General features: G+C 41.8%; 1 protein-coding gene across 1 annotated transcript; it reads right to left on the reverse strand.

The window, feature by feature from the left end:
- Positions 1 to 722: 722 nt before the first annotated feature.
- On the reverse strand, positions 723 to 26090 carry LOC143414710 (uncharacterized). Its single transcript, XM_076879547.1, has 12 exons — positions 25801 to 26090; positions 25042 to 25299; positions 24539 to 24787; positions 24264 to 24371; positions 21528 to 21590; positions 21370 to 21429; positions 7158 to 7217; positions 5366 to 5428; positions 4674 to 4733; positions 4274 to 4336; positions 3955 to 4020; positions 723 to 3849 (listed from the first exon to the last, which is right to left on the reverse strand). Exons 2-11 carry the CDS (start codon positions 25148 to 25150, stop codon positions 3968 to 3970), a joined length of 888 nt encoding a protein of 295 aa, XP_076735662.1. The 5' UTR covers positions 25151 to 25299; positions 25801 to 26090; the 3' UTR covers positions 723 to 3849; positions 3955 to 3967.
- Positions 26091 to 26439: the final 349 nt, after the last annotated feature.

A 26439-nucleotide genomic window follows, 5' to 3' on the forward strand; every position in this document is an offset into this window, starting at 1 on the left:
CAGTATCTCATTATTAGGACATTTGGCAAATTCAAGAGATTAATTTCATTCAAGAGGTAATGGCAATAAATACGAAAATAAATAAATAAAGACTGAATTACATTTGAGGAAAACAAGAAAGAAAGAAAAAATCTCACCTGTAGCATTTCCATAGAAGACCGTACTGAGCACTGAAATGAAGATTGAAACCTGATCAGATTTTGTTAAACCTGTTTTTGATGAAGTTAAGGAATCACTCAATATAATTATATTGAAATAAACTTTAAATGTGCTACATTCAAGACAAATTGTATTGTCTGGAAATTTACTGTAATTCTCATAATTCAGTTCAGTTCAGTTTTATTTATTTAGCTTCAAATTACAACAACAGCCACATCGAGGCACTTTACATTGTAAGATAAAGACCCTACAATAATACAGAAACATGTTCAATAATTTGTGATACTCATAAGACACAGTTATTAATGTACTCACATAATAAATCAAGCATGCAGAACAAAGAGTGCCTCATTGTCACACCCAACCCTGCTGCAGTGCTAAAGTCAACGTGTTCTAACGGTGAAGCTGTTTCCTTGTAAAGTGTCTTTGTGCTTCCTTCCCCTTTATAATGAGCTCATAGAACTATAAACAGCTACACAAACCACAGCAGCACCGTTCCACTGCTGACATTTGTTGTCCACATCAGCTTGCTTCTTGTGCCAAGAAAGGTCAAAACAGTCACATTATGTTCTGCATTTATTTATGTAATTATCATTTACAGTGATCATAGCACTACTTTCTGGTTGCAGTGGTTCCCATCATTGGTAATTCACTATGAAATACATGCATCATCTAAACTACTACGTGGACTAGTGTGATTACATTTGTTTCCTCGTTACAATATTAAACATCAGTAAACAATGAGGAAAAATTGCCATTTGTTTGACTGACAAACGCACTCTTTGCAGCTTCTCTACACATCTACACACACACACACATGCACACACATGCACACACACACACGCACACACACAAAGATATGTGTCATGGCCATAGTCACTCCAGTTCTCTCAAATTTTTCATAGCCTTGCATTAACACTATGGGTAGCGCAGTGCAAAAGGAGCACCATTAAATTCCCACTGTGCTCTTCTTGACTAGATTCCTTTTTTGATCGTCTGCTTAAAAATTTGGTGAACATAAAAGCAGCTCTAAGCTACAGACTGCATTTCCTTTTCTCTAGATGACGTAATTCATCAGGTCACTTTCAGTACATAAAAATAAGTATAGCAGAATGGACAGAAACTACATATGCACATATGCAAAGCTGACACAAAAAGAAAGTAGTACAATTTACTGTACTGATTATGTTACTTTTATTAAAAAGAATACAGCATTTATCATCTGCAAAGTCTTGAACTCTACAGGTGAAGTTGTTGTTGCTGACATGATCACAGTGTATAGGGATACAGTGCTCCCATCAAAAGTCAGAGAGTGCAACACTGTCAAAACAGTAACATCCAATCAATTGTTTAACCTCTTATCTAATTCAAAGTGACACAGGGACAAAAAGTGGTGTACATCTTGGAAAGGTCGCCACATTATCAGAGGGTCAACATAGAGAGAGAGAATCAGCCATTCTCAAGGACATCTTTGGTCTGTCAGAGGAAGTCAGAGTAAAGTTTATTCTGGCTTACTCTGTGGGAAACTCCACAGAGAAATATATGAGCAGGCTGTGGTTAGTACTGCGAGCCAAGTGTGCTAATCATAGATAGACATTTAATTTTAAATATAAAAAAAATGTGATCCCACACATAATTCTCTATCATCTTGATGAAGATGTTGGAAGGGACTGGGACCAGAACAATGAACCTTAGGTGCCTTGGTTGGAGGTCAACTGTAGCAGCGCAGGAACACAGAGGCCCTCTGAACTCGGTGGCGAAAAATCCATGGCGTCTGGTCCTGGTTGCTCAGGGCCCATGGGCTCTGATTCTGTTTGTATGGGATGACTGGTGACTAGAGCAGCACTGAAGGCTTCAGAGATGACTCGGGAACCTGGAGCTGCTCAGGAGGCTTTGGTAGCCTGGGTTTCTAAAGCTTGAGCTGCACAGGGCTCACAGATTAGCAATTATCCTGGGCAACATAGGTGGGAGCTTCTACCTGGAAGAGGGAGCTCGAGGAGTTAAGGTTGCAGATGCCTCAGACTAACTAGGTGCAGAACCACCAATGAACTGCTTGGTATCATCAAGCCAGAAGAGCTGGCCAACATTGAGTCAGGAATTTCCAGAAAAATGGGCAAAGGTGAGCTCCCCAGACATGCTGCAGGTCTTGGGCTGGTAACTACTACTTCAGCATCAAGAGCTTCTTCATCGTGCGAGATGCAAGTACTGGCAGAAAAGAAGAAATGGTGAGCATGGAGGATGAAGAGTGAGGGGCTGGTGAAAGGCTAAGCCTAAGCAGAGGAGAAGTGGTGGACCAGGACATCTTTCTACATTGGTGCTGCAGTGGTGGAGAGAAGCTCTGTCAATGTGTCAAATCTTTTCGTCCATTTGCTTCACCAAGGACAGATCACACAAAGACCCCTTTAACAGCTCATTTGGAAGTACAGAGATATGCTGGTCATTTGATGTAGGGCAGCCTACGTGGATATGTAAATGATATGTCAATTACAGATAGGGTTGCCAACTTTTAAATATCAAATAAGGGACACCGTGGCGTGCCAGAAGCACAGTGCACAACAAGCTGGGCATAGTGTAAAAATGCACTGTGTGTGACATTGCGGGTAACCATCAATTTTCATGATATTTGGTAGAATAAGGGACAAACCAATTTTGCTCATTATATGGGATGTGCCAGCTGAAATGGGACAGTTGGCAACACTAATTACAGAATACCCATATGAGGTCCTATACAGGCCCAGACTGAGTGTCATGTTGTGCTGTTTTTCTGTTCCTGTCCCTGAATCCTGGTTTGTCCCTCCTGGGGACAACTCTGTTTCTGCCTTTCTGCTCCCAGCAATTCTCCGGACTCCAAAAAGAACACAGATTGGACATTTCAGTTTCTCACTCTTCCACTTCTTCAGCCGGTGAGTCACAGACAGTTGTTCTGTGTCTATGCTCTCTGTCTACCAGCTGTCAGAGCTAAAATATATTTTCCATAAGCTTGTAAGTACCTAAGTACACTTGCACACATTCAGCTTAGATTGTTCTTTGTCATTTTAGTTCTGTAGTCAAAGAGATGAAGATAAGGTCTTTCATGACTCTGTGAAAAGTCCCGGGCAGATATTATTTTTGGGCCTTGCCACCACACTGAACTGGAGCAAACACAGCATCTCACATTCTGCATGTTTATATGTATGTATCTCTCTCTCTCAGACACACACACACAACCACAGACACACATATTATAATATGAACGCATATTTTCATGGAGAAAAAGCAAATTATTCCATAATTGACATCAACAGGTTCATTAGTATTTTGCACAAATACAGTCAGATATATATCATATTATATCAGTCTTCTTTTAATAATGTAGAAGATTATTGCATACAAAAGTATACCGTGTTTATTGCCCAAACATTAATAAACCATATGTAACACTGAAAAAGCTGACTGTAAGTCATGCTGTTATTATCACTGAGTGAATAGAGAGAGCATGAAACTAAACAGAAGCACACCAGTTTGTACTTTTTTGTGCTAAAATACAGTAATATGTCTACAGTTATTAATACAGATATTGTATTTCATAATGATGATGACCTATAACTCTTATACTTATTGGGTGTGTATGACACTTGGGTAGCAGAGGAGCAACAGTGGCTTCATAAAAAGCTTCATTTTGGGGTTGCTGTTACAGCTCTCCTCACTGATCTGTAAAGCAAAAAAGACAACAAGATTTCCAATTTGAAACAATATTATGAGCTAAAGAACAAGAATAAATCATCACATCATACTCCATCATGTCAGCATAAATACCTAGAGTGCTCCCTCATTTGACTTCAGAGTAAATTGCTTCATCAGCTGACACAAGACTTGATTTTCCTGTAATGGAGAGAAGTTTACTTAAAAGACTTGTGTAGTCTCATAACAACAACAACAACAACAACAACAAAAACAACAATAATTTTCTTAAACCACAGGTTAACAAAGTTTTCTTTATCACTGTTTTTATTAGTGATATAAACAAAAATGCACACACACACAAACAAACAGATTTACATTTTTAAATTTAATCATAAATCATTATAATAAATTATCCATGTCATCACTGTAAATGATTGCAGGCTTTACTCACCCTTGTTTGTCTTAGTATTTCCTTTATCCCGGTAGTTGACCTGAGCATACATTGGACTGTCCTCTAAGAGAGATATGAGATTTCAGCATACATTTGTGCAACACAAATATCACATACAGCTGATGGATCAACGGAAAAAGGTGGATGGAGGTAAAATATAAGAAATTTACAACGGTCTGAAGATAATCTCACAAGTGAAGAAAGAAAGTGCAAGTAGCTTGGACACAGCGGTACCTAAATATTACACATTTTTTACATATATCTTTGCAAAAATGTTCAAAATCTTAACTTTAAAGCTCAAATACTAAAGATGACATATCTAACTTTTGCCTTCAAAGTTTTATGCAAAAAATGTTAAGTGAGGATATAGTTAGATTTAATAATTATATTTTCATATTACCTAGAGCTCTTTTTAATTTGACTTCGGAGTAAACATTGGTTGATTCAGGACTTGATTTTCCTGTAAGTAGAAAGACAATTATTTAAACTTCTTCATATTCTCATAATTAAAATCAATAACTGTTTTTTATATCGTAGTTGTCCAAAAATTAGAAAATAAAACAGCACAAAAAAATAAATAAATAGAAAAAAACAAACAAAAAAAAACATGGGCTTTTTTTGCTGCATGGAAGAGAAATCAAATCAAAGTTTTATATAGACGCCTTGAAATATAAAATAAATTAATAATTAAAACAAATTAAATTTTAAAAACTGATTAGTCATTAGATATGAATGCACCTGATTTTACTTGTGCTGAAACAGAGAATGGAATTGATTCTTCGTCTTCTTATTATTATTACTATTACTACTAATAAAAGTGCTTCCTAATGTGATTATTTATGCACTGCTACTGCTACACTGCTACAACAGTAATCTATAAGATATATTTTATATTAAAAAAAAATCAATGTACTTGTACTTAGATGAACAATTCATATAAAAAAGATTATATCAATTAAAAAAGATAAAAAATAAGCTTTTATTAAATTATGTAAACTGTGAATAGAAATTGTAACATAGGAAGATTTACATCTTTAAGATAAGAAACAGACTGAACATTACTCAGTGGAGATGATGGCAGACTTTGCTCACCTTTGTTTTTCTTGGCTTTTTGTTTTTTGTGGTGGTTGATCTCAGCATACATCAGACTGTCCTCTAAAAGAGAAGTGATATTTATTCAGCAGAAATATGATATGTAGCTATTCACTGAAGGGACAAGAGGTTGACTGAAACTGAAATGAAAATCAACTGTTGTCTTTATGTATGCTTAGCTGTCTTAGACAAAAGACATACAATGTGCTTTATATTTAAAGATATAGATAAGTTCATGTAGAGGAGACTGGGTATGGTTGTAACATGGGGAGAGTTGTAACGCCACTAATCTCATCCTATCTATCTCAGGGATGAGATAGGAGTCATATGATGATTTCAGTTTTTACCCACTTCCATCCCTGATTTCACATGGTGCTTGTCATGGTTGCAAGTGTATGCAGATTTTATTGAGAACAAACTGCTTGTGACATACAAAAGTTTTTTTGTTTTGTTTTTTGTAGCAAATTTGACCCATGCACAGCTACCAGTCTCCTTTTCTGGCCCTGGCAGCTACTGTAAAAATACTGGATACATGAGTATGATGATAGCACCATAGCTAGACTGGCCATCGGGCATACCGGGCATTTGCCCGGCGGGCCGATGGTCATTTTCCGTCTTTATGGGTTTTTTGTTGTTGGGTTTTTTTTTAAATGGTATAATCAGATGCTGGCAGATGTGTAAAAATAAGTCAGTTGTTTGGTGGTGGCTATGGTGGAGCTTCCACAGAGGCCAGCAGGTGGATGAGGGAAATGGGAGGCAGGAGGAGGAGAGACTGGAGGCGGCCACCGGTCCCATTGTCAGGTGAACTGAACTTCAGGTAAGAAGTTATGACCTGCAGTCTATCTGGGTCAGATGTAAACCAAGTTCAGGTGTAGTTTATTTTCGTTATGCTTACTTTTTACAGTCAGTTACAATAACTCGTACTGTGTACTAGCTAGCATGACGGAGTTTCGTCCCGTATTCAAAGAAAATATTACGCGTTTTGTATTGAGCTGAAAAGGAAGCGATTTGTTCCATACCTTAGCTGAAATTAAAAAGACACAAAGCTGGAGTTATTATGTGTCTTTGCTGTGCAGTTGCCTCTTCTTCTCTCATGCTCAGACCACACTCCACCACACAGACTTGCATTGTACTAACTTTTTACTAAGTGTCTGTTGTATTATGAAAGTTTGCTCTACTAAACTAATGTACACAGCTGCACATGCCAGGGTGTGTTTGAGATATGGTCAGTCACAGAGAAATAGAGACAAAAACTGTTCTTTTATTCCAATACATCACTTTTTTGAAGCACATTCTCTGGTGTCGACTTACACTTCTCCCCAGCATGTGTTACAACCCACCCTGATTGTGGAGTAGGTGATAACAAAGGAACACCATGTATTTAACATTAACACACAAGGTCTGTGGTATTCTTGCAGGGCTTTGAATGGTTGACATTTATAGGGAAAAAATGGGTAATTTGTGTAAAGGTTTGTGACCTCTAGCACAAAAATTAATTGTGTTATGGGTGCTGGAGCAAAATGTGTTACAACCATACCTGGTCTCCCCTAAAACACGCAAACTAACAAAACAAAAAAAAAACCCCAAAAAATATGGGGGAATATCTCTAAGAAACAGCTGGAAACCATTTCTAAAATCATACTTTAGATGTAATAAAAATAACATATTTTAAACAAAGTAGACTTCTTGTTTTTTGGATATGAATTTCCACATGTGCGCAAGATTCAACTCTAGTGATCAGTACTACTACATGCAACGACCAGATCACTGGATGAGACTGTTGTGACCTTACCTGCAGCTCCCATCTTTACATCGGAGTAAATGGCACTCTCCTCCGCTCTACAAAGCCTCCCTGTCACGATAATGAAATCCACAAAGGAAAAAAAAAAAATAATATATTATATATATATATATATATATATATATATATATGTATTAGGGCTGGGTATCGTCACTGATTTCTAGAATCGATTCAATTCCGATTCACAAGGTCCCGAATCGATTCGATCCACGATTCGATTTAATTCGATTTAATTCGATTCGATTTAAATCTGGGAAATTTTGACAGTCAGAAATATTATAATTCAGATCAGTACATTTACATATTTTTGTATCAATAAAAAGGAAGCTGACACACGCAAGACTTTATCAAAGGTGTAAGCAGATGCCTTTGTGTCAAAGCAGCTGAAGATAAAACACAGAAAAACATGAAGGTGATTTTCCTGGCCTGGGATTTTATAAAAAATATTCTGCAGTACATCACAAACGAAAGAAAACCATTAATCAACATATGAACATTACCTCTGACGTTACAGCGGTTTTATTAGAGACACGGTTAAGCGTTTTGCATTTTGAATAATTTTAAAAAGTTTAAATTTGTTACTGTCATATTCCCATATATCATTGTGATGTTGTTTATTCTATTACTCTTGTTCTCTTCTGCTTGTTTTCTTTTTTTCTTTCTCAACAGGTGATCCAGGTGATCGATATATGCATTTTTTTTTTCTTTCTTTTTTTTTTCCTGCCCATTCTGTTGGTTTTTGTTTTTTGCCCTTCTCCCCTGTCCCTCTTCTCAGCTGTTTCTCTTTCCCTCTTTCTTTCTCCCCTTCTTTCCTCCAGTCAAGTCTGTCCCGTATTCAGCAAGTGAAAATAAAATAAACAATAAAAGGTGAATCAAATGGACCATTATGGCAAGGCTGGGATGGTCAATTTGGTAAAGTAAATCCGTTGGGCATCTTTCTTTGCCTTTAGACAATAATTCTGATGGCAAAAGAGCCAAACGGGACAGGCAAAAAAAAAAAAAAAAACAGTTTAAATTTGTTCAGTATTGAACAGCAGAAATTAGGTTTTCTTTTCGGAAGAATGTAAAAGGGAAAAAACCAGCGGCTGACAGCGCTGTAAACAACAGTAGACTTGTGCGTAACAAGCAAGCGAATAATGAAGAAAGGGAAACTGTTCGAGAGAGAGACAGAGAGATGTGCATCGCGGTGGAAGCAAAACAGTAAAAGTCAGAGTGAATTCATGACGATGTTTATGTGAAGCGTTTGGATCTTCTTTTGCTGCTGGTTCGGTCAGTATTGTTTGGAGAGAGATCAAACTAACAGCTTTAGAATCGGCTCATAAAGGGCGTAAACACAAAGCGCGGACCCGCCGACAGATCAGAATCAGCGAGCTGTCGGCTTTCAGCCCCGACCTGAGAAAAGCGACATCTAACTGATTCTGATCCGCGGGTCACGCTGTGTGTTTAAGTCTATGTGCAGAATCCGTGTACCTGCTCTCATTTACTGTCTTAACTGTTTGGTGGTTCTTGAAATTTTGTGAGATGTCACCAGAGATTCTGGCATTTCGGGCAAAATAAATTTATATTAAAAAAATCGATTCGGGATTTTAATGAATCGATTTTACGTTATCCAAGCCAGAATCGATTTTAATCGATGAATCGATTATAAAAACCCACCCTAGTATGTATATATATATATATATATATATATATATGCATAAGAAATACAGCAAGCTGTCCATACCTGAGGCCTTGGAAACTGCCAAGCAAAGACTCACAGCCTTGGCCAGCCGCTTGAGGAGGTACACCAGAGAGATAGAAGGCAGGAGAATAAACCAGCTGTTCTCCACAGAACCAGCAAAGGTGTACTCTCAGTGGCAAGGGAACAATAATAATAAGAGAACAGCACCACCAATGCTGGAGACGGAGCAATACTGGAAGAGCATATGGGAGAAGGACGCAACCCATAACGGCAATGCTCAGTGGCTAGTGGATCTGAGGGCAGACCACAGCGACCTCCCTGAACAGGGTCCAGTAACCATCACAGTGGCAGATATCCAAGAAAGGGTCTCCAGTATGAAGAGTTGGACAGCACCAGGGCCCGACATGGTTCACGCCTACTGGCTAAAGAAGCTGACTGCACTCCACGAGCGTCTGGCAGCACAAATGAACCAGCTGCTAGTTAACGAGAGACACCCGGAATGGCTAACCGAAGGTCGGACGGTCCTGATCCCCAAGGACCCCAAGAAGGGACCGGTCCCCTCCAACTACCGACCAATAACCTGCCTCAGTACTACATGGAAGCTCCTGTCAGGCATCATATCGGCTAAGATGAACAGGCACATGGGTCAATACATGAGCGGGACACAGAAAGGAATTGGCAAAAATACCAGAGGCGCAAAACACCAGCTACTGGTAGACAGAACAGTCAGCCGAGACTGCAAGACCTGACTGACCAACCTGTGCACTGCCTGGATTGATTACAAGAAGGCCTATGACTCAATGCCCCACAGCTGGATACTGGAATGCCTAGAATTGTACAAGATCAATGGGACCCTAAGAGCCTTCATCAGGAACTCAATGGGGATGTGGCGCACAACACTAGAGGCCAACTCCAAGCCCATAGCACAAGTCACCATCAAGTGCGGGATCTACCAAGGAGATGCTCTGTCCCCACTGCTGTTCTGCATAGGCCTGAACCCCCTCAGTGAGATCATTAACAAGACTGGCTACGGATACCGACTACGGAACGGAGCAGTTGTCAGCCACCTCCTGTACATGGATGACATCAAGCTGTATGCCAAGAGTGAACGAGACATCGATTCACTGATCCACACTACCAGGCTATACAGCAATGACATTGGAATGTCGTTCGGACTGGAGAAGTGTAGTCGGATGGTAACAAAGAGAGGGAAGGTAGTCAGAACTGAGGGGATTGAACTACCAGAAGGCAACATTGCAGACATAGAGGACAGTTACAAGTACCTGGGGATCCCGCAGGCGAATGGGAACCATGAAGAGGGCGCTAGAAAGGCTGCAACCACCAAGTACCTGCAGAGGGTCAGGCAAGTCCTGAGGAGTCAGCTGAATGGTAAGAACAAGATCCGGGCCATCAACACGTACGCCCTGCCCGTGATCAGGTACCCTGCTGGGGTAATAGGCTGGCCAAAGGAGGAGATAGAAGCCACTGACATAAAGACAAGAAAGCTCCTTACCATGCATGGAGGGTTTCACCCCAAGTCCAGCACCCTGAGGCTGTACGCTAAGCGGAAGGAAGGGGGCCGGGGACTGGTGAGTGTCAGCACCACAGTCCAGGATGAGACAACGAACATCCAAGAATACATTGGGAAGATGGCCCCAACTGACCGAGTGCTCAGTGAATACCTCAGGCAGCAGAAACCCAAGAAAGAGGAGGGAGACGAGGAACCATCATGGAAGGACAGGCCCCTGCACGGTATGTACCACCGGCAGATAGAGGAGGTGGCTGATATCCAGAAATCCTACCAGTGGCTGGACAAAGCTGGACTGAAAGACAGCACAGAGGCACTAATCATGGCAGCACAAGAACAAGCTCTGAGTACAAGATCCACAGAGGCTGGGGTCTATCACACCAGGCAAGACCCCAGGTGCAGGCTGTGTAAAGATGCCCCAGAGACAATCCAGCACATAACAGCAGGGTGCAAGATGCTAGCAGGCAAGGCATACATGGAACGCCATAACCAGGTGGCCGGCATAGTGTACAGGAACATCTGTGCCGAGTATAACCTGGAAGTCCCGAGGTCAAAATGGGAGATGCCCCCAAGGGTGGTGGAGAATGACCGAGCTAAGATCCTGTGGGACTTCCAGATACAGACGGACAAAATGGTGGTGGCTAACCAACCGGACATAGTGGTGGTAGACAAACAGAAGAAGAAGGCCATAGTGATCGATGTAGCGGTTCCGAATGACAGCAATATCAGGAAGAAGGAACACGAGAAGCTGGAGAAATACCAAGGGCTCAGAGAAGAGCTCGAGAGGATGTGGAGGGTGAAGGTAACGGTGGTCCCTGTGGTAATCGGAGCACTAGGTGCGGTGACTCCCAAGCTAGGCGAGTGGCTCCAGCAGATCCCGGGAATAACATCGGAGATCTCTGTCCAGAAGAGCGCAGTCCTGGGAACAGCTAAGATACTGCGCAGGACCCTCAAGCTCCCAGGCCTCTGGTAGAGGACCCGAGCTTGAAGGATAAACCGCCCGCAGGGGCGTGCTGGGTGTTATATATATATATATATATATATATATATTAGGGGTGCAACGATATTTGTATCGATATTGAACTGTTCGATACAGTGCTTTCGGTTCTGTACGCATATGTATCAAACAATACAAAATTTGTAATTTATTTTATCAACTTTCCTTCTGACGATGCTGTCTGTGTTGAGCGCTCAGTGAATCTGCGTTCGACTACTCCGCCTAGGCTGCACTGTCGAGCGCAGATCCACTGAGCGCTCAACACAGACAGCATCATCAGAAGGAAGAGCGCAGGGCAAGCTAGCGAGACAGAAGTTAAGCTCTCCTTGCAACATGGCAAATTGAACCTCCCCCACCCTCATTCAGATCTGGCGTTTTGGAATTATTTTGGTTTTCATGTGACGTATGACCCTGAAGGTAAGCGCGTCATGGACAAAAGTAAAACAGTATGTTGGATGTGCCACGCAATGCTTAATTACATGGGTGGGAACTAGTGTGTTAGCGCAGTTAGCTCGTTAACGTGTTGGCCGTCTAGCCCCATGCACGGGGCGATCAGGGGTAGCTCGTTAACGGAGATTTGCCGTGTTGTGGCGTTAAGGTCATTTCAACGACATTAACCTGAAAGCACTAGTGGGAACACAACGAATATGACTGAACATTTACATCATCCTAGTGCAAAGACAAGTGGAAGCAGACAAAAACGACAAGCATGCATGCTACAAACTTTACCCGAGTCATTTAGACAGCCGTTAGCACATGATTCTCCTTATGGGGACCTGATATGTTTAATATGCTGCTGAGAATATAGCCCAGAAGAAGTGTATAGTATAGCTTTTATTTTGGAAAGAGCCATTTCTCTGTAATAAACTCTCTTTTCCAAAGATGAGTGATTCCTCAATCAGATACAGGGCTCGCAATATCGCTAGCCCGACGTCCCGGGGCTAGCGATTTTTCCAGTCGGGCTACCAAAATCTATCTCTGCCCTGCCCGTCGGGCTATCGTAGGAAGGAAAAATATATATCAATGCTTTTGCATTCTTTCGGAAATGTAGCTGGGTAATTATGTCATTGGCATCGGTGAGCCACTGTCAATATGTGGCATATTGAAATCGCGTTTGAATTTGCACTTGTTTTTTGCTTTCACTTTGCAATCGCGCGAACTGTGTATAGAGAGCGACAGCACTGATTGGTGAGTGATGATAATTTGCGCACCAATTCCTCTGACATCGTCTTATCAATCTCCCGCAGCAAGCTTAAACATGTGAGAGGTTGATCGCACAGAGAATCGCTGAGCGTTATGTGAGTGCGTGTGTAAAAGCAGCAGGATATATATTTTAGTTCTGCTGAGCCAAATAAGACAGGTCAGGGTGAAGAAGTGACAGCCAAAGAAAAGCTTACCACAAAACGGAAAAGTTATGACAAATCAGACTATAAGGCAAAAAGAAAGTGCATCTTTATGGTTTCATGGACAAAATAATTTCTGTGGCTGCGATATGATGAGCTAAATAACCAGGGGTGCACATAAGTGGTCCGCAGGTGCGCATTCGCTGTCAAAATAAAAAACACGCACAAGGGTTAGGGTTAAATTTAAAAACTGTACTTTTGAGTTAAAATATATATTTATAATTTTAATAAATGACAAATTAAAAAGGCATGAACATTTTTTTTGTATCGAAAAAATATCGAACCGTGACACCAAAGTATCGAACCGAACCGTGAATTTTGTGTATCGTTGCACCCCTAATATATATATATATATATATATGTGTGTGTGTGTGTGTGTGTGTGTGTGTGTGTGTGTGTGTGTGTGTGTGTGTGTGTATGTATGTATGTGTGTGTGTGTGTGTGTGTATGTATATATGTGTATATATATATGTATATATGTATGTATTAGGGGTGCAACGATACACAAAATTCACGGTTCGGTTCGATACTTTGGTGTCACGGTTTGATATCTTTTCGATACAAAAAAAATGTTCATGCCTTTTTAATTTGTCATTTATTAAAATTATAAATATATATTTTAACTCAAAAGTACAGTTTTTAAATTTTTTGTTGCTGAAACAAAAAAGTAATAAAACAAATAAATATATCTCAGGGCTCGCAAAATTTCAAAATCCCTGGTAGCCCTTCGGGCAGGGACTCTTCAGTTTTTGGTAGCCCAAAATAAATTTAAGTAGCCCGAATAAAAAAGAGAGCAATTTTTTAATTGGTGTTAGGTTTCCTGCTTTGTTTCCTTTACAATATTATACATTAAAGTATAATATTGTATAATTATATAATATTAACTTCTTATCTTGTGCGCGTTTTTTATTTTGACAGCGAATGCGCACCTGCGGACCACTTATGTGCACCCCTGGTTATATAGCTTGTCATATTGCAGCCACAGAAATTCTTTTGTCCATTAAGCCATAAAGATGCACTTTCTTTTTGCCTTATAGTCTGATTTGTCATAACTTTTCCGTTTTGTGGTAAGCTTTTCTTTGGGTGTCACTTCTTCACCCTGACCTGTCTTATTTGGCTCAGCAGAACTAAAATATATATCCTGCTGCTTTTACACACGCACTCACATAACGCTCAGCGATTCTCTGTGCGATCAACCTCTCACATGTTTAAGCTTGCTGCGGGAGATTGATAAGACGATGTCAGAGGAATTGGTGCGCAAATTATCGTCACTCACCAATCAGTGCTGACGCTCTCTATACACAGTTCGCCCGATTGCAAAGTGAAAGCAAAAAACAAGCGCAAATTCAAACGCGATTTCAATATGTCACATATTGACGGTGGCTCACTGATGCCAATGACATAATTACCCAGCTACATTTCCGAAAGAATGCAAAAGCATTGATATATATTTTTCCTTCCTACGATAGCCCGACGGGCAGGGCAGAGGTAGATTTTGGTAGCCCGACTGGAAAAATCGCTAGCCCCGGGACGTCGGGCTAGCGATATTGCGAGTCCTGTATCTGATTGAGGAATCACTCATCTTTGGAAAAGAGAGTTTATTACAGAGAAATGGCTCTTTCCAAAATAAAAGCTATACTATATGCTTCTTCTGGGCTATATTCAACATATTAGGTCCCCATAAGGAGAATTATGTGCTAACGGCTGTCTAAATGACTCGGGTAAAGTTTGTAGTATGCCTGCTTGTTGTTTTTGTCTGCTTCCACTTGTCTTTTGCCTGGGGCTGGACGGCCAACACGTTAACGAGCTAACTGCGCTAACACACTACTTCCCACCCATGTAATTGAGCATTGCGTGGCACATCCAACATACTGTTTTACTTTAGTCCATGACGCGCTTACCTTCAGGGTCATACGTCACATGAAGACCAAAATAGTTCCAAACGCCACATCTGAATGAGGGTGGGGGAGGTTCAATTTGCCATGTTGCAAGGAGAGCTTAACTTCTGTCTCGCTAGCTTGCCCTGCGCTCAGTGAATCTGCGTTCGACTACTCCGCCTAGGCTGCACTGTCGAGCGCAGATCCACTGAGCACTCAACACAGACAGCATCGTCAGAAGGAAAGTTGATAAAATAAATAAAAAATTTTGTATTGTTCGATACATATGCGTACCGAACCGAAAGCACTGTATCGAACGGTTCAATATCGATACGAGTATCGTTGCACCCCTAGTATGTATATATATATATATATATATATATATATATACATATAAAAACACCCAGCACGCCCCTGCGGGCGGTTTATCCTTCAAGCTCGGGTCCTCTACCAGAGGCCTGGGAGCTTGAGGGTCCTGCGCAGTATCTTAGCTGTTCCCAGGACTGCGCTCTTCTGGACAGAGATCTCCGATGTTATTCCCGGGATCTGCTGGAGCCACTCGCCTAGCTTGGGAGTCACCGCACCTAGTGCTCCGATTACCACAGGGACCACCGTTACCTTCACCCTCCACATCCTCTCGAGCTCTTCTCTGAGCCCTTGGTATTTCTCCAGCTTCTTGTGTTCCTTCTTCCTGATATTGCTGTCATTCGGAACCGCTACATCGATCACTATGGCCTTCTTCTTCTGTTTGTCTACCACCACTATGTCCGGTTGGTTAGCCACCACCATTTTGTCCGTCTGTATCTGGAAGTCCCACAGGATCTTAGCTCGGTCATTCTCCACCACCCTTGGGGGCATCTCCCATTTTGACCTCGGGACTTCCAGGTTATACTTGGCACAGATGTTCCTGTACACTATGCCGGCCACCTGGTTATGGCGTTCCACGTATGCCTTGCCTGCTAGCATCTTGCACCCTGCTGTTATGTGCTGGATTGTCTCTGGGGCATCTTTACACAGCCTGCACCTGGGGTCTTGCCTGGTGTGATAGACCCCAGCCTCTATGGATCTTGTACTCAGAGCTTGTTCTTGTGCTGCCATGATTAGTGCCTCTGTGCTGTCTTTCAGTCCAGCTTTGTCCAGCCACTGGTAGGATTTCTGGATATCAGCCACCTCCTCTATCTGCCGGTGGTACATACCGTGCAGGGGCCTGTCCTTCCATGATGGTTCCTCGTCTCCCTCCTCTTTCTTGGGTTTCTGCTGCCTGAGGTATTCACTGAGCACTCGGTCAGTTGGGGCCATCTTCCCAATGTATTCTTGGATGTTCGTTGTCTCATCCTGGACTGTGGTGCTGACACTCACCAGTCCCCGGCCCCCTTCCTTCCGCTTAGCGTACAGCCTCAGGGTGCTGGACTTGGGGTGAAACCCTCCATGCATGGTAAGGAGCTTTCTTGTCTTTATGTCAGTGGCTTCTATCTCCTCCTTTGGCCAGCCTATTACCCCAGCAGGGTACCTGATCACGGGCAGGGCGTACGTGTTGATGGCCCGGATCTTGTTCTTACCATTCAGCTGACTCCTCAGGACTTGCCTGACCCTCTGCAGGTACTTGGTGGTTGCAGCCTTTCTAGCGCCCTCTTCATGGTTCCCATTCGCCTGCGGGATCCCCAGGTACTTGTAACTGTCCTCTATGTCTGCAATGTTGCCTTCTGGTAGTTCAATCCCCTCAGTTCTGACTACCTTCCCTCTCTTTGTTACCATCCGACTACACTTCTCCAGTCCGAACAACATTCCAATGTCATTGCTGTATAGCCTGGTAGTGTGGATCAGTGAATCGATGTCTCGTTCACTCTTGGCATACAGCTTGATGTCATCCATGTACAGGAGGTGGCTGACAACTGCTCCGTTCCGTAGTCGGTATCCGTAGCCAGTCTTGTTAATGATCTCACTGAGGGGGTTCAGGCCTATGCAGAACAGCAGTGGGGACAGAGCATCCCCTTGGTAGATCCCGCACTTGATGGTGACTTGTGCTATGGGCTTGGAGTTGGCCTCTAGTGTTGTGCGCCACATCCCCATTGAGTTCTTGATGAAGGCTCTTAGGGTCCCATTGATCTTGTACAATTCTAGGCATTCCAGTATCCAGCTGTGGGGCATTGAGTCATAGGCCTTCTTGTAATCAATCCAGGCAGTGCACAGGTTGGTCAGTCTGGTCTTGCAGTCTCGGCTGACTGTTCTGTCTACCAGTAGCTGGTGTTTTGCGCCTCTGGTATTTTTGCCAATTCCTTTCTGTGTCCCGCTCATGTATTGACCCATGTGCCTGTTCATCTTAGCCGATATGATGCCTGACAGGAGCTTCCATGTAGTACTGAGGCAGGTTATTGGTCGGTAGTTGGAGGGGACCGGTCCCTTCTTGGGGTCCTTGGGGATCAGGACCGTCCGACCTTCGGTTAGCCATTCCGGGTGTCTCTCGTTAACTAGCAGCTGGTTCATTTGTGCTGCCAGACGCTCGTGGAGTGCAGTCAGCTTCTTTAGCCAGTAGGCGTGAACCATGTCGGGCCCTGGTGCTGTCCAACTCTTCATACTGGAGACCCTTTCTTGGATATCTGCCACTGTGATGGTTACTGGACCCTGTTCAGGGAGGTCGCTGTGGTCTGCCCTCAGATCCACTAGCCACTGAGCATTGCCGTTATGGGTTGCATCCTTCTCCCATATGCTCTTCCAGTATTGCTCCGTCTCCAGCCTTGGTGGTGCTGTTCTCTTATTGTTCCCTTGCCACTGAGAGTACACCTTTGCTGGTTCTGTGGAGAACAGCTGGTTTATTCTCCTGCCTTCTATCTCTCTGGTGTACCTCCTCAAGCGGCTGGCCAAGGCTGTGAGTCTTTGCTTGGCAGTTTCCAAGGCCTCAGGTATGGACAGCTTGCTGTATTTCTTATGCACCTTCTTTGTCGCACCTTTCTGCAACTCCGTTAGTTGGCTAACCTCCCTCCGTGCTACTTTGATCTTGCCCTCTAGCCTCCTTCTCCATGGAGGGTACTGCCCCTTGTGGCTGTTCAACTTGTAGCCAAGCGTCTCACTGATCACTGCTGCCGTATTGTAGATCAGCTTGTTAGTGTCGGTAATCGTGGTTGTAGGTATTGTCCGTAGTGCTGCATTAACATCATCTAGCAGACCTTCTGAGGGTACTTCACGTAATCTTGGACAGTATCTTATATATATACATATATATATATATATATATACATACATATATATATATATATATATATATATATATACATATATATATATATATATATATATATACATACATATATATATATATATATATATACATATATATATATATATATATATACATATATATATATATACATACATATATATATATATATATATATACATACATATATATATATATATATATACATACATATATATATATATATATATATATACATATATATATATATATATATATATACATATATATATATATATATATATATATATATATACATATATATATACATATATATATACATATACATATATATATATATATATATACATATATATATATATATATATATATATATATATATACATATATATATACATATATATATACATATATATATATATATATATATATATATATATATATATATATATATATATATATATATATATATATATATATATATATATACACACACACACACACACACACATACATATATACACTCAACAAAAATATAAACGCAACACCTTTGTTACTGCTCCCATTCCCCATGGGATGGACGTAGAGACCTAAAATTCATTCCAGATACACAATATAACCATCCCTCCCAAACAGTGGTCACAAATCAGTCCAAATGTGTGGTAGTGGGCACATCTGCCATATTGAGATAATCCATCCCACCTCACAGGTGTGCCACATCAGGATGCTGATCTGACATCATGAGTAGTGCACAGGTGTACCTCAGACTGCCCACAACAAAAGGCCACCCTGGAATGTGCAGTTTTTTGCGCTATTGGGGGTCTGGGGACCCAGAACCGGTCAGTATCTGGTGTGACCACCATTTGCCTCATGCAGTGCAACACATCGTCGCATGGAGTCTATCAGATTGTCAATTGTGGCCTGTGGAATGTTGGTCCACTCCACTTCAATGGCTGTGCGAGGTTGTTGGATATTCATGGGAACTGGTACACGCTGTCGTATACGCCGGTCAAGCACATCCCGAACATGCTCAATGGGTGACATGTCCGGTGAGTATGCTGGCCATGCAAGAACTGGGACATTCTCATCTGCCATCTGCCCTGAACAATGTGAACCCTGATTCATCCGTGAAGCGCACACCTCTCCAACGTGCCAGACGCCATCGAATGTGAGCATTTGCCCACACAAGTCTGTTACGGCGACGAGCTGGAGTCAGGTCAAGACCCGATGAGGACGACGGGCATGCAGTTGAGCGTCCCTGAGACGGTTTCTGACAGTTTTTGCAGAAATTGTTTGGTTGTGCAAACCAATTGTTCCAGCAGCTGTCTGGGTGGCTGGTCTCAGACGATCTTGGAGGTGAACCTGCTGGATGTGGAGGTCCTGGGCTGGTGTGGTTACACGAGGTCTGCGGTTGTGAGGCCGGTTGGATGTGCTGCCATATTCTCTGAAACGCCTGTGGAGACGGCTTATGGTTGAGAAATGAACATTCAATGCACGGGCGACAGATCTGGTTGACATTCCTGCTGTCAGCATGCCAGTTGCACGCTCCCTCATTGCTTGTGGCATCTGTGGCATTTTGCTGTGAGACAAAACTGCACATTCCAGGGTGGCCTTTTGTTGTGGGCAGTCTGAGGTACACCTGTGCACTACTCATGATGTCAGATCAGCATCCTGATGTGGCACACCTGTGAGGTGGGATGGATTATCTCAATATGGCAGATGTGCCCACTACCACACATTTGGACTGATTTGTGACCACTGTTTGGGAGGGATGGTTATATTGTGTATCTGGAATGAATTTTAGGTCTCTACGTCCATCCCATGGGGAATGGGAGCGGTAACAAAGGTGTTGCGTTTATATTTTTGTTGAGTGTATATACACACATATATATATACACACACAGGGTGGGCCATTTATATGGATACACTGTAATAAAACGGGAATGGTTGGTGATATTAAAGTCCTGTTTGTGGCACATTATTATATGTGAGGGGGCAAGATGGGTGGTGACCATGGTGGCCATTTAGAAGTCGGCCATCTTGGATGCAACTTTTGTTTTTTCAATAGGAAGAGGGCCATGTGACACATCAAACTTATTGGTAATGTAACAAGAAAAACAATGGTGTGCGTGGTTTCAACGTAACTTTATTCTTTCATGAGTTATTTACAAGTTTCTCTTTGTTCACAGCCATTGACATGTCGAGGAGGTTAACACGTGAGGAGCGGATCGAAATTGTGTTGATATCTGGTGAACGCAGTAACCGGGTCATTGCAGCAGATTTCAATGCGACACCCTACGAGACCACCCATCTCCCATGCTACAGTTAGCAAACTGCTTGCTCAGTTTTGTGAAACTGGTTCAGTTTTGGATTTGCCAAAATGTGGACGCAAGAAAACTGTCACTAATGAAGGAACATCAGTGGCTGTCCTAGCTTCATTCAGCAAGAGCCCACAGCGTAGCACTCGCCGCATGTCACTGGAGAGTGGCATTAGTCGAACATCCCTTCGGCGGATATTAGCTACTCACAAATGCCACCCTTACAAACTCCAGCTAACCTCAGTTCACGCAGAAGATTTTGTTCAGTGATGAGGCAAACTTTTATGTGAATGGTGAAGTTAACAAACAAAACCACCGCTATTGGTCTGACACTAACCCACATTGGATGGATCCCTCCAAGACTGTTGGAACAACAAAAGTGATGGTTTGGTGTGGTATATGGGGTACAACGATAGTGGGTCCATTCTTCATCAGTGGAAACCTCAAGGCCACTGGATATTTGAAATTGCTACATGATGATGTGTGTCCCTCTTTATGCACTGAAGCTGGCACGTTCCCTGAGTTTCTCCAGCAAGATCGTGCACCACCAAATTATGGGTGCCAGGTCCGAGCATTCCTAGATTAACAGTTTCCTGGAAAGTGGATTGGTCGTCGTGGGCCAGTTGAATGGCCCCCAAGGTCTCCCGATCTGACCCCCTTAGACTTTTATCTTTGGGGTCATCTGAAGGCAATTGACTATGGTGTGAAGATATAAGATGTGCAGCACCTGAAACTACAGATACTGGGCATTTCTCCTGCGGTGTTGCTATTAGTGTGTGACGAGTGGGAGAAGAGGGTTGCATTGACAATCCAACACAATGGGCAGCACATTGAACACATTTTAAAAGTGGTCAGAAACTTGTAAATAACTCATGACAGAATAAAGTTACGTTGAAACCAAGCACACCATTGTTTTTCTTGTGACATTACCAATAAGTCTGATGTGTCACATGGCCCTCTTCCTATTGAAAAAACAAAAGTTGTATCCAAGATGGCCGACTTCTAAATGGCCACCATGGTCACCACCCATCTTGAGGAGTTTGCCCCCTCACATATACTAATGTGCCACAAACAGGACTTTAATATCACCAACCATTCCCGTTTTATTACGGTGTATCCATATAAATGGCCCACCCTGTATATACACATTCAAGTACAAACACTGAATGAGACTTGTGACTGTACCTGCAGCTCCCGTCTTCACATTAGCATAAACAGCACTCTGCTCTGGTTTATGATGCTTCCCTATTAAGATGATCGAATCCACAAAAGAAAAATAATTAATACGTTTTTAAACATTTCAAAAACATTTTTTCTACATTCTATATGTTTTGTGTACTCACACTTATTTCCAAAGTTTTCCAGTTCAATATTAGAGTAAATGACATCTCGGGGTTTATCTGCACCTAAAATGTCATATTTTTGTTACACAATTGTAAACCAATGACAACGTACCAGTTACCTTAAATTCTTTTGTGCATGTAGTCAGTTGGTTATTTAGATGTTTGTCCAACTGAATTTTGATAAATGTTCTTCAAAAAACTGCTGAGGACAAACTGAACCTACGTCATGTAAAGGTTAATGGAGATCGGGAAAGACCAGATGTGGGGAAGACAAGTGTCCTAGGGTCAGCTGTGGGGACAGTAGGGAGACCTCCACCCGTTGCTCCACCACCACAAGATGTTCCATGATTAATGGAGCAAAACATCAATGAAGGGTGGCTCCCAGCTGATGACCCTTCAGCTACCATGATGTAACCGTTGGAGGTGCAACAGGTAACAATGTGTAGCAGGTAACTTCCTGCCCGTGCTTCCTTCAAGGTCCCTGAATGGTTGACCCGGGTTTTGATGTTTTGGTTTCTCTGGTTGACCCGGGTTTTGATGTTTTGGTTTCTCTGGTTGACCCGGGTTTTGATGTTTTGGTTTCTCTGGTTTTCTAGTTTTTGATCATTCTTAGTTTCATAGTTCTGTATTTTGTATTGTTGACATTCTCGTTTTCTCGTATGATGTTATGTTTACATTATAGTTATCTGTCTATTTGGTTAATGAGAGGTTGTTTATCCCCTTGTGTTCTCACTCTATTCTTTCTCTTTGGTTTTCATGTTTTGTCTACTGTCTGCGTCAAGCTCGTGTGTCTTACTCCAGGTCTCAGTGTCAGTCATTTCCTGTTTTATTTTGGTCTCTGTTCTCGTCTGTATCGTGTGTCTAGTTTTACACCCCCCATAGTCATTCTGTTAACCTCTTTTCCATTAGTAACTACTCAGGTCAGGTCACCATGGTTTTCAGGGTTTTCCATCAGGTCATAGTTCCTGTTACCAGATACTTTTTCAGTATTTACTCAGCCGGAGTTCCAAGCAATCCGAGGCGATCCCAAAATATGACGTCATCAGCCTGCATCCCACTGATTGGCTGGTCAGTGGCATCACTTGATGACTTATGAGAGTATTATGTTGATGAAAATAAAAAGAGCCATTTTTGAAACCCAACAATGAGGAAAACAGCTGCAAAAGCAACATCATGGTCCCAGAGTCTGATGAAAATTCGCAGACTGAGCAGCAGGTTTATCATCGCCTCAACGTCCACCTTCATTGTAGTGTGTGTGACGCATACTAATTACGTCATAGGATGCTCAGCCACGTTGCTATTAGGACGACCACACACATTAGGTGGTACTTGATTAGGGATGGGTACCGGTGTCCGGTGCCATGATGGCACCGGTTCTGACATAAACGGTAGTAACCAGACCGAAAAGCAGCGCACATTTCGGTGCTTTATTTCGGTGCTTTTTTTTTCCTGAGCTGTGATACACTTCTAGCCAATCATTTTACCTTTCCGAGGATAGTAGGCGGGCCCAGGTACGTACGTTCTTTTAGAGCAGAGCTACAGATTAAAAATGTCCAAGGCGAAGCGGTCAAAAGTCTGGCTGTACTTCACAGCAAAATATGCAAACTCAGCAGCCTGCAACAAGTGCTTTAAGGTGATACTGTCAAAGGAGGTAACACCTCAAATCCGATGAAACACCTGGCGACGCATAGCGTTTTTTTTAAAAGCCTAGAAATGCGCCGTATTTGATAGCTTGCTGCGAGACCTCACACCGGGCACACCTACTGGGGGTGGGTTGCCTGTTATGCAACATCCCCCAAAAACACGAAGAGGAGAGTCCTGGCCCCTAGCCCTGCCAGTGTAGCAGAAATGATGAGGATGATGATGCAGCAGCAGCCGTTCTTCTCTGCGTGAGTAGCTTAATGTTGTTCGTGTGTAATTTACGTTGAGTAGGCTAACCACGTTATTACATTAATGCATGTAAGGTGAACTAGCAAACATCATCATAGCTACATGCGGCTGTCTTCTTGTTTGATGGCAGATACTCCCTTCACCCTGGCCAAAAAGGCTAAAATGACCAAAGAAAAAGTGGAAAACAGTTAAACACGAGAGGTTTAGGACAAAGTTTGTGTTTTTTCCATCGTTTAAGCACTGCTTCCAGCCAAGAGTGATACCATATATGCCCCATAGCTGCAGAAAAGGCTAACATTGTTATCTTTTTACAAAAAACAGCTGAACATGAGAGGTTTTTGGACCAATTTTGTGTTCTCCATTCTTTAAGCACCGGTTTGAGCACCGTTTGAGCACCGGCACCGTTTCAAAAGTACCTGTTTGATACCCACGATACCCATCCCTATACTTGATTGTAATAGAAAACCAATCAATACGATTTGAATAGTTGTGAGTTGATCCGAGTAGGTACTAATGGAAAAGGGGCATTAGTTATCACTGTGTTCCCACCTGTTTCCCATCATCTCATTATCCTGTGTTTTATAGACTGCCTCAATCTTCCTTTACTGTCACATCCTTCATCATAGTTTGTTTTAATAAGATTTGTAGAAATTTGGTTTCTTAGTTTTTGTTTTTGTTTTATTTGGATAACTATCTAAGTTCTGTGATAAAGTTGTGTTTTAGTTTAGTAACTGTGACAAATACTCAATGAAATGTCAATGTCAATACTACTACTACTAATACTATGACTACTACTACTAATAATAATAATAATTATAATAATAAAAACAGAAAAGAGGCTCTTACACTTGGACTGCCTGCAGCGATACAACAAGAGCAGGAGAATAATAATGAGAGAGACTCCACAAACCAGTCCAACCATCAACCACACAGGAGATGAAGAGCTGTCAGCTCCTGACATAGTCACGTAACAAAAAACAGAAATTAATTAATAAATTATAATCTTATGAATAAATACATTTATAAAATAGAGCCAAGTGACTTTAAGAATTAAATCAGACAATCTAATGTTCCTTCTCAGTCATTGGTTTATAAAACTCAAATGTTTTGATCCTGCTCACCTTTAACTGACATCCAGCTCTGTGCTGACTCTCTTCCTGAGTACTGACACTTGTAGAAACCTTCATCAGACTTTGACACTGCAGAGATCTTCAGCTCCCCTCGGGGATCATTTTGAATACGTTTGTCATTGTGATAGAAAAACACATTGGAAAGTATTTTTTGTGTTCTCAAACTGCAGCTCAGACTAACTGAAGCTCCCTCAGTCACAGGATGAACAGGACTCACCAGGATAGGACCATTACCATCATCTGTGACACAATCACACACAATTGTTTCAGTCACATCAGCTGCTGCACACTTTTAGAAAAAGCTGACAAACAATAATAAGAACAGATTGTACAGATGTTTTTCATCATAAAGATCTGATCTTGTGTATTTAAAAACTGCTGTATGTGTTTTATTTTTCCCACATGAAATGACTTCACATACAGCAAAGGTGGGACAAAAGTTCATGTGACGTCTAAATCATTAACAACCAAGAAGTAAATGTATAATAACATACTCTGTACAGTGATGTTGACTGCACTGCTGAACTCTCCTGATCCAGACTCACACCAGTACACTGCAGTATCTGACTTTGATGTGTGGATGTTACATGTGGATCCAGTCATTCTCCTACAGTCAGAGAGTCGGCCGTCCTCAGAGAACTTCCTCACTCTCCACTCAGTGAAGTTTCCCTCACAGGTCAGTGAGACAGAGTCAGAGGTAAAGTGTTGCACTCTGTCAGGACTCACTGTGAGAGACGCTGCTGAATGAACATCTGGAAACAACATGCAGTGAAGACACAAAGCTCACAGATGTTAGGATTTTTTTTTTTTTTTTTTTTTAATGGCAACGATTACCTATCTCCTTATCTGTCAGGGTTTTCCTCATCTTTGTCAGAGCCGTTAACTAGTTAGCATTCTCTCTTGATCTTTTCTTTTTAAAATTTTGTATTTTTGGCTGTTTTATCTGTACATGCACTTTTATCTAAGTGAAAATAATTTCAATTAATAAACACAAAGCTTCTTACTTTTTTTTGATAGTGACAGTGTAGAGAGACAGGAAAGCAGGGAGAGTGAAGGGGGAAGACAAGCAGCAAAGGGACACAGGTCGGACTGCTGCCTAGCCATACGGCATATAGGGTCGCCTACTTATTTCACTGAGCTAAACATTAAACAAGTTTTAAATAAAGACTTTAATCACAATCAGAAATGAAAAGATTCAATTCTCCTTTGGAGGTAAACAACAGCTGCACTGGTTACAATAGAATCAAGCTGACCTGCAGACCAGACAAACTTTGGTCGACTGTGATCAGTGTGATACTCTGGGTCTCCTCTTCCAGCTCTGCACACATATCCTGCTGTATGTGTCTGTCCATGAATGATGTAGGAGTCCTGTGCAGTCCCACTGCCATCAGGTAGCAGCTCATAACTGGAGGATTTCTCTGATAGATTTCGAACAGCTTTATACCAGTAGAAGCTCCATCCTGCAGACGGATGTTTAACCTCACAGTTCAGAGTTACTGAGGCTCCAGGACTCAGCCATGATGGAGACACAGTGAGGACAGGACGGGGTTCATCTGTTCAACAAAGATTTTCTCTCAATGTTTCGTCTCTTAACTCTGAATTCAATGTCACTAAAATGTTGACTCACAAATATTTATGATGAACTTTAAGAGTGAGACTATCTAAACATGTCAAATATCTCAACATGTACTAATAAAAACACATTTTTACAAACCGTTTCTATTTCCAGGTTAAATGAACTATGACTCTACTTACTGTCAGAAACTGTCAGTGTGACTGAATCACTCCACTCTGTTGTTTTATGCTGTGAACTTTTCATTCTGCCCTTACAGCGATAGTTTCCACTGTTGGATGATGAAGCAGATCTAATCCTGTATTCATTTTGATTTGGA

The sequence above is a fragment of the Maylandia zebra genome, linkage group LG3, assembly GCF_041146795.1.
Source record: "Maylandia zebra isolate NMK-2024a linkage group LG3, Mzebra_GT3a, whole genome shotgun sequence".
In the NCBI taxonomy this organism is placed as follows: domain Eukaryota; kingdom Metazoa; phylum Chordata; class Actinopteri; order Cichliformes; family Cichlidae; genus Maylandia; species Maylandia zebra.